Source organism: Macrobrachium nipponense, chromosome 35 (genome assembly GCF_015104395.2).
Source record: "Macrobrachium nipponense isolate FS-2020 chromosome 35, ASM1510439v2, whole genome shotgun sequence".
In the NCBI taxonomy this organism is placed as follows: Eukaryota; Metazoa; Arthropoda; class Malacostraca; order Decapoda; family Palaemonidae; genus Macrobrachium; species Macrobrachium nipponense.
Window position 1 is genome coordinate 52,440,025 of NC_061096.1, and position 14,452 is coordinate 52,454,476.

Consider the following 14,452-nt stretch of genomic DNA (forward strand, 5'->3'; position numbering starts at 1 on the left):
AGTTTTCAAATAAATTAACAGAGAAATGTTAACTTTTAAGCATTGTGCAAAACTATGGAAAACTGCCTTTCCTGTGATAGCCTTTTCATATAAATTCCAGCTCTTGTATTGATGGAATATAAGCAAATTATGTTTTCCATCAGTAAACCTTTAATTAATGTGTGTACAACTCTGGTTCACTTTGATAGTGATTTTGCTTTCTCTTTGAAATTGAATAACTATGAAGAGCCATTAGACAACAGAAATACCTAAGTGGAGCTAAAGTAAGTGAATGTTTCAGACTTAGGTATCTCAAGTATAAACTTCGTCTACTGGTAACTCATCAATAGTTTTCTTCAACTACGATAGATCTCCAATACATGTCAGTCACAAGGTGACAGCACACTTACAAAAATACGGGTTGGTAAAAGTTACAAAACCTTGAAATAGTGATAAATATTTATATCATCTTTTCAATAAACATGGAATCATAGTTATTTTTGCAACAAAGATGAAGTTTTTATAATAAAACTAATATTGTAATACTTACCTGAACACCTGAATTAACCCTGGTCACTGACCAGCCTGAACTATATCCCCACATATTTACCCACTAAGTGGGTAATTTAAACTGTCAGTGTTACAAACGCTGCAAGTAAAATCTAGTCAAATGAGTTACCTGTGTTACCGTTGGCAACGCTGCCGCAAATACCGGCCTCCAGAGGCCTGTCTCCTCAACTAAATCATTCACTATCAAATTGAAGTGGGGAGGAGGGTGGGAATCATTCAGGTGTTCAGGTAAGTATTACAATATTAGTTTTATTATGAAAACTTCATATTGCAATACACTCCCTGAACACCTGAATTAGCCCAATTAACAACATTTACTCGGAGGTGGAATCAATCTAATTCATCCCGACCTGTCCACGGAACATACGCAGGCAACTCATAAACAACCTACCATGTATAAAAGCATGTATCCTCACCTAGTTATCTAACTCGGAGGTGAGGATTTTGCAAAGAAAGTACTTCAACATCAGTGTTGAGTCTAAGGTACTGCCTGAGTCAGAAGTACCTCCCGTGTGATAAGCTATACTTATTATTCATGGAGGTAAAAACAAATCTTCTCACCTGGTTGTCCAGCTCAGTAGGTGAGGATGCTTGCAGAGGAAGTACCATACCGTCGGTGTCGAGTCCAAGGTACTGCCTGAGTTTGAAGAACCTCCCATGTGGTATTCTATACCTCTCATGCATGGAGGGGAAATGGTGAACCTCCTATGTGGCTATTTAGCCTCTCATGTATGGAGGAAAAGTTAAGTGTGCAGGACCCTCAGTTCTCTACCGCTCACTGATGTAGATGACTTGTGCTGAAGAAATTGTAGTTATTCCAACATGACCATCGGGATCTGCCTAACATCAAGGGCCTTAAGGAACAATACACTCAGTCTAAGCTTGACCAACAGAAACACTAGAGTTCATTAGACTATCACAGCCTCCCTAAACTTCTAACACCCTAAATTTCATTTAGACTATCACTGCCTCCCTAAACTTCTAACACCCTAACTCCCAAGCCAACTAACAACTGAGTTACCGCAACGACAGGACCCCGCGAGTAACCTCTCTGAAGAAACTGAAATTCCCTAAGGTACAGTGTTGTGAAAAACCATACCGACTCTCAAATAACCACCTACATGATCACCGACACCGAAACATTCCTCTGGAAGCCAAGGGTAGCTCTCCGTGATACTTTGCGCCCTTGGATTGACTAAGAACCCCTTCTTATGAATGTCTGGATAGTGCTGAGGCAATGATTTCACTAGAGGTCCCTCCTCTCCTTGACAAGAACCTAGTATAACCATCAGAAATGTTAGTCTGGTATGCAAACCTCCTCGGAACCAAAGTGAAGAGGTTATCAAACAGTCCAGGCTCAGAGAAACCCATCAACTCTCACCACATCCACACAGAGTGGGACAAGGCCTCCCACTGGCTGAGAAAGGTGTCTTCCAAATACGAGCCTCATGATCCATAACCCCTACCACACGAATCAAAGAAGGAACCCAATAGAGAAATCCTCAACTGACTCGTAAACTGGAAGTCTGACTCCAGCAGAGGAGTTACCCGCTACCTCATACAGAAAGTGATGCTAGCCTAAGTCTTTCCCCAAAAACTGCCCGACTTGCCGAAACCAGATCAGCCTACTTGATGTTTGATAGACTGCTGGTTTGGTTGAATACAATGGATCAAACATTACTTGCATTAACTGTGAGATTCCTCTGGAGCCTGGAATGCAGAAAGAGAGAATGGACAAAGTCCACAGTCCGTTATACTCGTTTTCTTCGCCAGAGAAACTAAAACCCACAACTAGCAGACGAGTCTCTCTTCAAAGGTATCTATCCTCTGTCAGACCTGTCTGGCCACACTGGAACAGGAAAAAGGAGAAAGGCCGAACCCCCACAAGAGCAGCACCCAAGAACCCGGAACCTACTACTCCTGGCTGCTTGATACCAAACGACATACAAGCTCCCATCATATCTGAGCCTACCGATCCGATTGCGCAATGATAAACCAACAAGAAGATGATAAACTCCTGAGCAAGTCGTACTTGACTGCACAACCTGCACTCTCCCCCGACATGATGACATAACCCTTGTCCATCCCCTCACAAGAGCCAACTGTCACCAGTTCCGCAAAACCTGTAAGAGTTAGTCACTCGACTGCGCATACGCTCACTACCCAGTGACGATAACGTTACACCTGAGCCAACGGCCGTAGCCCCCAGCAATTACCGCGGTAACCAGGTTACGTCTCACACACTAAAGGTATATGAATGGGAATGAAGAAGGAAGATTACTAACTACCCTATGAAAGGAGTGGCTGATGACACAACCGGTATCGATACAGTCAACGATGGCGCAGAAGAATCTCCAACTGCCGTAGTCCCCGCAAGAACTACGGAGGACACATTACGTCTCAAAACCAATAAGGATGAAAATATGGAGTTGCAGATACCGCCTTGAAGCATCAACACCAGTAGCCTGAGAACTACAGGACCCGTGGAAGGTGCTAAGAAGGCAGCCCCTCCAAAATTACTTCCTTTAATCCTGGAGAGAGAGAGAGAGAGAGAGAGAGAGGTTGAATCCCCAAATTTCACGATGAAACGATGAAAGCTCTTGCTCTGCTGTGTTATTGGCAAAGAAAACACGATGAGCGAGAAGACTCCAAAGCGACATCCGAAGAATGACCAGATAAAGAAGATTGTGTAAAGACATAAGTTTTAACAGAAAAACTGGGCAAGAGAAAAAACTAGACCGACTCTGTTCCCCACGATAATCTGACAAACATTAGAAAATCAGGAAAATTATCCAAGACATGAGTGTGAATACAGTCGCATTGAAGCTACAGTAATTGACTTGCATTAATTCGATTTTACGATGGGGTTAGTATTTAAAATCGGCACTCTTCTTCCTAGCTTAAACCCATTTTTATATGGGGTCGCCATTACGAATGAGTCGTCTCCATCGATTTCTGTCTTGTGCCTCGTTCTCATTTATACCTTTCAATTCCATATCTTCCCTTACACAATCACGCCATCTCTTTCTTAGTCTTCCCTTCTTCCTTCTACCCCGCACTTCCATTTCCATCGTATGTCTTCCAACATGATGTTCCTCCCTTCGTAACAGGTGTCCATACCATCGAAGCCTTCCTTCCTGTATTTTCTTCGATATTTCAGCTACCTTTGTTGATCCTCTTATATACTCATTTCTAATCCTATCTTCCCTTGTTACTCCCGACATCCATCTCAACATTCTCATTTCTGCTACATCCATCTTCTTCTCCTCTGTTTTCCTCATACTTGCCGTTTCTGTTCCATATAACATTGCTGGTCTGACCACCGTCCTATGGAACTTTCCTTTCAATTTCAGAGGGACCTTCTTGTCACAGAGTACCCCTGATGCAGACCTCCAGTTATTCCATCCTGCCTGAATTCGGTGTCTCACCTCTTGGTCCATGCTTCCACTATCCTCCAATACGGACCCTAAGTACTTGAACTTCTGTACTTTCTTTATTTCTTCCCCACCCAATCTTATGCTACTTCCACCGTCCTCAGTAATACTAGAACACATATATTCGGTTTTTGATCTGCTTATTCTCATTCCTCTCTCCTCAAGTGCTGCTCTCCACCTCTCCAACTCCCCTCCAACTCATCCTTCCCCTCTGAACACAACACAATGTCATCCGCGTATAATATGCACCATGGCACTGCTTCTCTAACATCCCTGGTCATTACATCCATCACGATGTTGAAGATGAATGGGCTAAGTGCTGACCCCTGGTGTAATCCAACTCCTATCTCAAATCCATCCGTCTCACCAACACTACTCCTCACTCTAGTATACACATTCCTGTACATCTCCTAAACAATTAATTTGACATACTTTTCCGGCACCATCTTCTCCCTCAAACATCTCCATATTTCTTGCCTTGGCACTCTGTCATAGGCCTTTTCAAAGTCTATGAATACCAGATGCAGGTCTCGTTGTTTTTCTCTGAATTTCTCCATTAGCTGCCTTATGCAAAATATTCCATCCGTTGTGCCGCTTCCCTTCATAAATCCTAACTGTTCCTTCCCTATTCTAACTTCCTCTCTCAGCCTGCTATCTATGATTCTTTCCAAAATCTTCAACGTGTGAGACATTAGTTTTATACCTCTATAATTACTGCATTCCTGGACATCACCTTTACCTTTAAATATAGGTATCAATATGCTTTCCCGCCATTCTTCTGGTATCTTTTCCTGTTCGAATATTTTTACCATCAGATCATACAAGATGTCTACCCCTTCCTCTCCTAAGGCTTTCCAAACTTCGACTGGGATTAAGTCAGGTCCTGTTGCCTTCCCATTTCTCATTCTTTTTAAGGCTCGTATCACTTCATCCCTAGATATCCCCATTACCATTCCCATGTTTACTTGTCCATCCTCTCTTACAAGTCTTTCATTTTCTTCATTTAGCAGTTGTTCGAAATACTCTTTCCATCTTTTCAGGATGTCTTCTTCCTTTTTTACGACAGTACCATTCCTATCTTTCATCTGCTTAATATGGGTGATGTCCTTTGTTCTTTTATTTCTTACTTTTGACAGTTTGAGCATCTTACTCAACCCTTCCTTGGTTTCCAGTTCATTATAAACCTCATTTAAAATCGGCACTACATTGCAAATAAGTCTTCCTATATCTCTCGCTCAGCTGGCAATGGCAGCAGCGTGCAGTCAGACAGCGAGATTGTTGGGTTTAAAATACAATTTAGGCCAAAGGCCGAGTATTGGGACCTATGAGGTCATTCAGCACTGAAAGGAAATTGACAGAAAAGTGTTTGAAAGGTGTAACAGGAAGAAAAAACCTCTCTGTTGCACAATGAAACGAGTGTTAGGAGAGGGTGGAAAATAAGATGAATAGAGAGAATATGAAATCAGGAAAGTAAGAGAGAGAGAGAGAGAGAGAGAGAGAGAGAGAGAGAGAGAGAGAGAGAGAGAGAGAGAGAGAGAGAGAGAGAATTACAATCATCTAACATCTCCACCTCCATAAATTTGCACCCTCTTCTAAGTTAAAAAGTATTATCTTGATGATAATATGTGTATACTCATATAACTGCGTACAGCTATGAACAACCGAACAAGAACTTGCTAATATAATCAAATCCGATAGCAACATCACTTTATTGTATTCATCCGCGAGCGACAGTAATTGAATCCGATAGCAACATCCGTTTACTATAATCATCCGCATGTGACAGTAATTACTGTATTCATGTTATAAATGTAGCTGAAGCTGATAAGGCAATACTACTACATACATCAGCGACCTGGATAGAAGTCCCAAGCTTTTGTATGAATTCAAACGCAGCCGTGGTAAAAGAAACTAATAGCATGAAAGAGCTCATTACTGTTGTTTTCACACTGACAAAAGATTAATAAAGTAAGGTTCGTAATACCTATGAAAACGAGCGAAAGCAAACGGAATCGCCAAATTTACGCAATCTAACCTGAGGGAAAAAACTAGCTTCCAATGAGACGTATTAGTCAAATTTTGGCCTTAAATTACATTGTAAGACAAACAATATGACTTCATTCCGTAAGTTAAGTATCCAGATATTCATTATGCTAATTAGGAACAAAAACATTAGCCGAGACCAAGTGATATGGTTGAATCTGGAGCCAAGGAAATAGACTAGCTGGCATCATTGTCTGTCTAAACCACGCCTCCTTACAACAGTGCTGTTTTGACGACAAGCTAGTGTAATTGTAATTTAATTGAAAAGTAATCAATTACATATTTTAAGGTAATTATATGTAACTTAATTAGGCCTAATATTAATTTCAGTTGTCACTGTAATTTGATAATACGACTGGTAATTATTTTTGTAACTGTAATTGACATAAGCATAATGTAATTACTGACAGCAATTAGTCTGTTAAACGTATGAAGATGTCATACAAATGAATTCCTTATCTGATATCTGATTATATGGCACAAGATACCATTATTGACTATGTTAAATGTCAACATAGTTGAAAACACGTCTCCATCAAAACGACAAAATGGCATAAGTGAGGAAGAGTTGTTACGTTAGTCATACTAGCCAAACAGGACGCAAACTCGTATTCGCCATCAGCTGATTCCAGAGCGAGAATGACTGCTGAGTTAGTATTTATACTACGCTATTATGATGATACATATAATACACTTATAATGCTGAAGTCGGACAGAATCTGATCTTCATTCCTGTTCGATTACATTCACACTGAATTATCGTAAGATAGGATTCTCGTCCGTGTTCAATTTACACCTGCAATGAATTATCCGAAGTCAGAATGCCTTGAGCCTACAGCGTTAGCCACTATGAAAAAATACTCTACCGATATGTAGTACAGCGAATACTTTAGGCTAGGCTACTGTATATGCATACGATATATCATCGTGAACACTAGGCTAGCCGTAGTTAATTTTATTCAATTTCTTTACATACTGAATTATCGCAAGTCAATATGCATTGAACAGAGAATTAGTTGATATTAACAATTACCATATCATATATGAAGAGGAAAGGAAACTTTAAGACGAAGGAGCAGTATTCAACCCTTCAGAACCCGACAGACCCGAAACCAGATCTGAATGACCAACCACGGCCTAGAAAGCTTCTGATGCAAGGAACTCGAAGCAGGAAAAACCCAAAGAGGCTCTAAGGACACTGTCCCTCTATAAACTACTACTTATAATAGAAAACCAACCGAAAGAAGCCTGCACTTCTCTTCCTGAACACTATGTAGCCTATTATCCCTACTTGTCTGTATCTGACCAAAATTTTCATCATCCTGAGAACTTACACATCGAGGGAAGGGGAAATCTGCTCTGCTGCCAACAATGCCTACTCCGCCAGAGAGAGAGAGAGAGAGAGAGAGAGAGAGAGAGAGAGAGAGAGAGAGAGAGAGAGAGAGAGAGAGAGAGAGAGAGAACCTACCTACTTGGAGGCTTGCGGTTCTCCATTACCCCCAACACCCGTTAGGGCTGGTTCTGGAACAGGCAGGGGGGCTGAAAAAGAACGATTAGTATCCACTATACTACTACTACCCTATCTCTATTTTGGTTAAATTATTCGTCAGGCTAGAAATATGCTAAACATACTAGATGACAACCTGTCCACTAATTTCTTGACTAACTAACTCTAATGTTTCCTTGTCTCCTGACCAAGACAAACATCTCTGACTGGTATTACACTGAACCTTCCTACACGAAATAACGTAAAGAACGTCAATCATGTGTGAGGGTACTCATCCTACGCTTGCAGGGCATGCAGAGCCAATAAGCACCAACATGTTCAGCAGTAGAAGGCTCGATCGTCGAACTGTAGATGAAGTGGAAGCAGAGGCGTTTGCAGATGGCTACGACGTTTATTTTCCAACTTATCCATAGCGAGTACAAAGTAGCTATCCAAAGTCAAACGGGAGAAAAACGTTAATAACAGTCCAAGGTAGTAATCTGTATCCAAAATACAAAAACTCTTTGAGTGGGGTCAGGCTAAATGACCAAAAGTTCGCCTGATGTGGGACTAATCCGCACAGCAGGGCGAACAAGAAACGATTGAGGAGACAGGCCTCTGGTGGCTGGTATTTGCGGCAGTGTTGCCAACGGTAACACAGGTAACTCATTTAACTAGATTTTACCTGCAGCGTTCGTAACACTGACAGTTTAAATTACCCACTCAGTGGGTAAATATGTGGGGATATAGTTCGGGCTGGTCAGTGACCAGGGCTAATTCAGGTGTTCAGGGAGTGTATTGCAATATGTAATTACTAACCTGAAGAACTTCCCATAGACTTCATAGAACAATCTCGGTCTTCTTCCATTCTATTATGCATGCCATTATTATTTTCTACAGAGGAACTATTTGAACTCTTTGAGTGGTCTTGTGGGATAGATTTTCTGAGCTTTTTGTGTAAAAATTCACTAGATTCTGGGCTTCGAAACTGATTATCTGCCTGACGTTTCCTGTTGGGCAAATTAATACAATAGTTTTTAGGATGAGAAACCTTAACAGCTTCCTGATATTTAGGCTAACTATACGAAGCTATATAACAATGTTTATGTAAAAAAAAAAAAAAATAAAAAATTTATACAAATCCAGTACGTATTTATAATACACAGTTCTTTCCTCACAACTCTACTATTTCTTGCAACTACGAACAAGACACCATGAATAATGAGATGGATGACTGCCCGAGACTAGGATCAGCCAATACATGTACAGTACTCCCAATTGATGCATATAGTTCTAATTATAAGTTGAGGAATTGTACAAACATAATTAATACACTGTACAAACCTTGTACTTCCTAGTTTATGAATTATGTGCTGAAGTACAGATGTGTTAGCCCGAAATAATAGTGAAGTCCCTCGAAATCGTAGATTACCTACATTTACCAAAAAGTTTGTAAGAGGAAGTCCCGATCCATCTTTAATTCCAAAGACTCTGCAAAAAATTTTTCCTTGTACCATCATGTACATTTACCTAAATATCTGTCCTAAAACCTTTATAAAAAATAAAATCCAACATTATGATTCCATATTAAACATGGGTATAATAGCATAATATACAAAGTATAAAATTGGTCTTACAGCTTGAAACTGAAGCAAGCATAAATAAAGTTGGTATACAAATAAAATTAAATATCTTAAGTAATTTCAGATTTTAATTTTCTTATGTAACAACCATAACAACTGCATCTTCCATAGCAACCATTAAAAGGTCCTCATTGTAAAAAAGTACATACTCTAAGCTTTTGGCAGTTTTCTCTGTAATAGACTCTGGAGTGGTTTCATGGCCCTGAAGCTGAGCAATGTCATGAATCATATTTCTAACCTCACTAATTTCTAATACATCGTCCTCATTGCCATCATAGTATCTGGAATAAAAACTTTCCAATCAAAAGATAGTTCAGCATAAAAATGTAATAACCCTATTATTACTTACTTCATTACTATGGGGAAACATGTTTACATTAATGATGTCATTATACAGTATACTAAATAACAACACAAAGTACAGTATTTTGACTTGAGAACACTGCAAATATTTTAACTCTACAAATACGCTCACCTCAAGAATATCTTACCTAAAGATGTAACGACATCTAACTTCAGCGGGACCTTTCCCATGTGTGGTTAGAGGATCCAACGCAGCTAGTCCTAGCACAAACTCTCTGCAGTCTAGTTCTCCAATTCTCTGGCGATCCAAAGCTCTAGAATACATTCGTAAAGGGAGTCACTCCTACCACTGTTAAAATATTAATGTTTGCTAACTGTACAAATCCATATTATTAAACCTTATATTTACAGTCAACGATGAGTAGTAGCCACTGAAAACTCAAATCAAACAATAAATTATGAGTTGTTTGTCTGGGTGGGAAGGACGCTGTAAGAACCTTTATAATCTACAGTGTTACTTATGGCACGAGCTGTCCCCAGAAATGAAGAGAATTAAAATTTTCTGGGGTTAGTAACTTCTTAATCCATCGAAATTCCACCTGGAGAATCACTAAACTCATAGGAAAAAATGGGGAACTCCTTATACATCTCTACAAAGATATAGGGTGGCCAAAAACCACACTGCAGGTTTGATAGCACGCACCTTCTCAAGGCAAAGACAAATGGAGGAATGAAATGATAACTTCCAAGACAATGAAAGGAGGAGGATAGACATAGTATGCTTTTTGACCTCTTACAACCAACCCCCTCTCCAATTTCAAGTGTGACCACCAAAGATGTGGTCAAGGCAGTCATCCTTGAGGGGACAAGAGTTAAAGCTGGAGCTACTTGAACAACAACAGCAGGATCACTTGGAATATCAATGGGGGTAGAAATCATAGTCATAACCAAAGGTCCTAGAAATACAATGAGGGAAAGAGTTAATCAAAAGAAGGCCTATATGTCTTCATCCATTCCATTGAGCTCTAGAGAGATCAATCCTTCAAATGGATAAATGGAGGGCAGCTTACTTCCATTTTGGGAATGTAGCCTGAAATACAGACAATAAAACCACAAAACTGACGAGACTTAACATGAAAAATACAAGACATTGTTGGTGAATAATAATAATTAGAAAAATGCCACTACAGCTGTATTCATAGACCAAAAACCTACGTATATGATATTGCTCCCTAAACTTAGTTACAATTTCTCTACAAGACTATTTTTGTATCAAATTGCCTATTGCAGTAATGATTATCACTATTGCAACTAACTCAAGTAATTCTTACAGGCAAACGGTCTTACCTGAATAAAATATTTTCCTTATCTTTGAATCCTAAGTCATTAAAAAGTAGTTTTACATCTTGTAGGCACACTGTAGAGTGAGGATAACTACATCGGATAAATTCTTCAAGAAACATCTCAACATCTGAAACAGAGGAAACAAAAATCAATCTCATATAAGGTAAATACATGAAAACCTCAACAAGTTTCCAAATGGTAAAAACACAGAATTCTTGGGAAGTTGAAGATGTTCATGAAGTTCAAGCAGTGAAAATTATTACAACATCAAGATCTAAGGCAAAGTGTGTTGGCCAACAAGTTAACAGTGCCCAAGCATCCTGCCACATAGTGAAGATTACTGAGAAGCTGCTATTTCTTCCAAAAGTTATTCATTGTGGAGGAGACTAGTCTTTACTAGAAGATAATACTTGACTTTTCATTCCTATCTATAAAAGAGAAGGATATGCCAGGCTTTAAGGTTGTGTTGCAAAAGACCATTTAACCCTTGTTAGGAGGCAACCATGTGGATGACTTTAAGCTGAAGCTGTTGATGATGTGTTATGCTGAAAATCATCAAGTACTGAAAAATATCCACAAGGTCTCTCCCAGTTATATAAATGTCAAGTTCTAAGGCTTCCATGACTGTTATTACCTTAAAGAATTGGTTCTGCAACCATTCTGTTCCAGCAATGGAGAAGTATTGCTATTACAAGGAAAATAGCGACCCATTTTTGAGGATATAGATCCCAATGCTGAATACTTTGCCAAGATTAAGGGAACTACTAAAACTCTAGTTATCATGCAATCTTGCAAAAACAGAACTAAGGGCAACCTCAACATTTCTTATAAGGTGATTCATTTTAATCAAGTAAATTAAAAACATTATCATAGTAACAAATCACATGAAATAAAAGACACTGCTCTAAATAAATATTTTGGAGGATTTGTTACAGTAAAATTTTGGCCTAAAATTAAAGCAAAAAAATAGTTAATTAACCCTTTAACGCCAATTGGACGTATTAAATGTCGACATAAATTGTCTGTTGGGTGCCGATTGGATGTATGGTACGTCGATAAAAAAAGTTTTTATTTAAATTCGCGGAAAAATACTTATAGGCCTACCAGGCGAAAACTTTTGAATCACGCGCCTTGGGGGATGCTGGGAGCTCACGGATCAAAGCGTTGTTTTGTTTACAATCGTTATGCAGGCACGAAAGCGCAAATTTCTTTCTTATCGCACTAAAAAGTATCAGTGACACATCTCAGAAATTATTTCGTCACTTTGACATAATTTTTGCACCATTTTAAATTAGCCGTTACATGGAGTATTATATATGAAAATGTGCACAATTTCATGTAGAATATAACAAAAAAATACTCATGATTATAGCTTTTATAAGTTTTGAAATATTTTCATATAAATAATGATAAGTGCCAAAATTTCAACCTTTGGTCAACTTTGACTACCGAAATGGTTGAAAAACACAATTGTAAGCTAAAACACTTATATTCTAGTAATATTCAATCATTTACCTTCATTTTGCAACAAATTGGAAGTCTCTAGCACAATATTTTGATTTATGGTGAATTTATGAAAAAAAAAAAAAAAATTTGTCCTTACATCCGCGCGGTAACTCTTCTGAAAAAATCAGAAATTTTTTCGTCCGATTGTCGTAATGTTTGCGCCATTTTAAATTAGCCGTTACATAAAGTTTTATATATGGAAATGTGTGCAATTTCATGTAGAATACAACAAAAAATAATTGAAGGTTGTAGCTTTTCTCATTTTCAAAATATTTGAATATAGAAGGGATTTTGACAAAGGAAAATGATATTGTTAAGATACAATAAAGTTTGTTCATACTTACCTGGCAGATATATATATAGCTGTATTCTCTGAAGTCCGACAGAATTTCTAAAACTTACGACACACGTAGTGGGAGTTAGGGTGGTTAGTACCCATTCCCGCCGCTGGGAGGCGGGTATCAGGAACCATTCCCATTTTCTATCAGATTTCTATCTCCACTGTCTCCTGAGGGGAGGTGGGTGGGTACTAAAAATATATATATCTGCCAGGTAAGTATGAACAAACTTTATTGTATCTTAACAATATCATTTTGTTCATGAAACTTACCTGTCAAATATATATATAGCTGAATCCCACCTTTGGCGGTGGGAGAGACAGAAAAAAGGATTTTAGGAAACATATAAATGTATATGATTGACATCTTGGTTCCTTACCTGTTAGCATAGCTGACTTCGTGATTACTGTCACCCAAGCCTGCTTCTGCTTCACTAGAGTTACCAACAAGGTAGTGACCTGTGTAGTTGGTGCGCTCTAGATGATCTGTCAACGGGGACGGGACCACAATGTGACTAGACCATGACCATACTTCTGAGGGCAACGAGGCAAAAACCACCACCTAATCTAGCCTAACAACAAACTCCCATATACCAAAGGCTAAGGGAAGGGACGACTGTACTCGGCAGCCGACCCTACAACATAAAACATACAAATATTAAAAACTCACCTACCCTTTTCTATGGGAAAGGATGAGTGATACCTCCTGCCCCAAAATAGTGTCTGCGGCGACGTATGGTCCGAGAGAGTAACAGTTTTCATAGGTCGTTTCTCACCTCCCGTAGGTAGTGCGAGGCGAACAACTGGAGTTTACTCCTCCAAAAAGTAGCACTTAAAATGTCTTTAAGAGCCATGTTTTTCTGAAAGGCTATTGAGGTCGAAATAGCCCTTACTTCGTGCGCATTAACTTTTAGTATCTTAAAGTCGCTGTCTTTGCAAGAAGCGTGCGCCTCTTTAATGGTGTTTCTTAAAAAGAATGCCAGTGCATTCTTGGACATGGGCATGTTTGGTCTCTTGACCGAACACCATAAGTTCTCCGCAGAACCTCTGCAATCCTTCGTTCTACGAATATACTCTCTAAGAGCCCTAACAGGACACAGGACTCTTTCTGGCTCTTGACCAATGATCTCTGCCATACCCTTGATCTCGAATGTTCTAGGCCACGGATTGGAAGGGTTTTCGTTTTTGGCCAGAAACGACATACCCAAAGAGCAGACTGCATTATGCCCTTTGAAACCGACGTGTTTGCTGATAGCCTGTATTTCGCTAACTCTCTTCGCCGTCGCCAGAGCGTTAGGAATACAGTTTTCTTCTTCGTCCAAATCTCGTAGAGACGAAGAGGAAAGAGGTTCAAAGCGATTTGACATTAAATATTTGAGGACCACATCCAGGTTCCACGAAGGTAGCTTCGGTAGTGGTACCTTGGTCGTCTCGAAAGATCTCAATAGATCATGGAGATCATTGAGATCCTTGTTGTTAGCGAGGTCAAGACCTCTATGGCGAAAAACTACAGATAGGACGCTTCTGTAGCCTTTAATAGTTGACACTGCCAACTTCAGATCTTGTTTCAGATAAAGCAAGAAGTCGGCGATCTGGCTCACAGAGGTAGTGGTAGAGGAAACTCCTTTTCTCTTACACCAACTTCTAAAGGCTGCCCACTTTGATTGGTAAACCGCGATTGATGATGGTCTCCCTCGCGGTGGCGATAGCTTTAGCCACTGATTTCGAAAAACCTCTCGCTCTGGCCAACTTTTGGATAGTCTGAACGCAGTCAGACTCAGAGCGGAGAGGTTTTTGTGGTACCTCT

General features: G+C 39.5%; 1 protein-coding gene across 1 annotated transcript in view; it reads right to left on the reverse strand.

The window, feature by feature from the left end:
- LOC135208767 (uncharacterized) overlaps nt 1-14,452 on the reverse strand; it is a 97,349-nt gene that overhangs the window by 10,826 nt on the left and 72,071 nt on the right. Inside the window, exons 5-9 of the mRNA XM_064241280.1 lie at nt 10,806-10,929; nt 9,647-9,772; nt 9,305-9,436; nt 8,857-9,003; nt 8,332-8,522 (exon numbers count right to left, since the gene is read on the reverse strand). Coding sequence (XP_064097350.1) covers nt 8,332-8,522; nt 8,857-9,003; nt 9,305-9,436; nt 9,647-9,772; nt 10,806-10,929 — 720 coding nt within the window. The remainder of the gene's footprint in view (nt 1-8,331; nt 8,523-8,856; nt 9,004-9,304; nt 9,437-9,646; nt 9,773-10,805; nt 10,930-14,452) is intronic.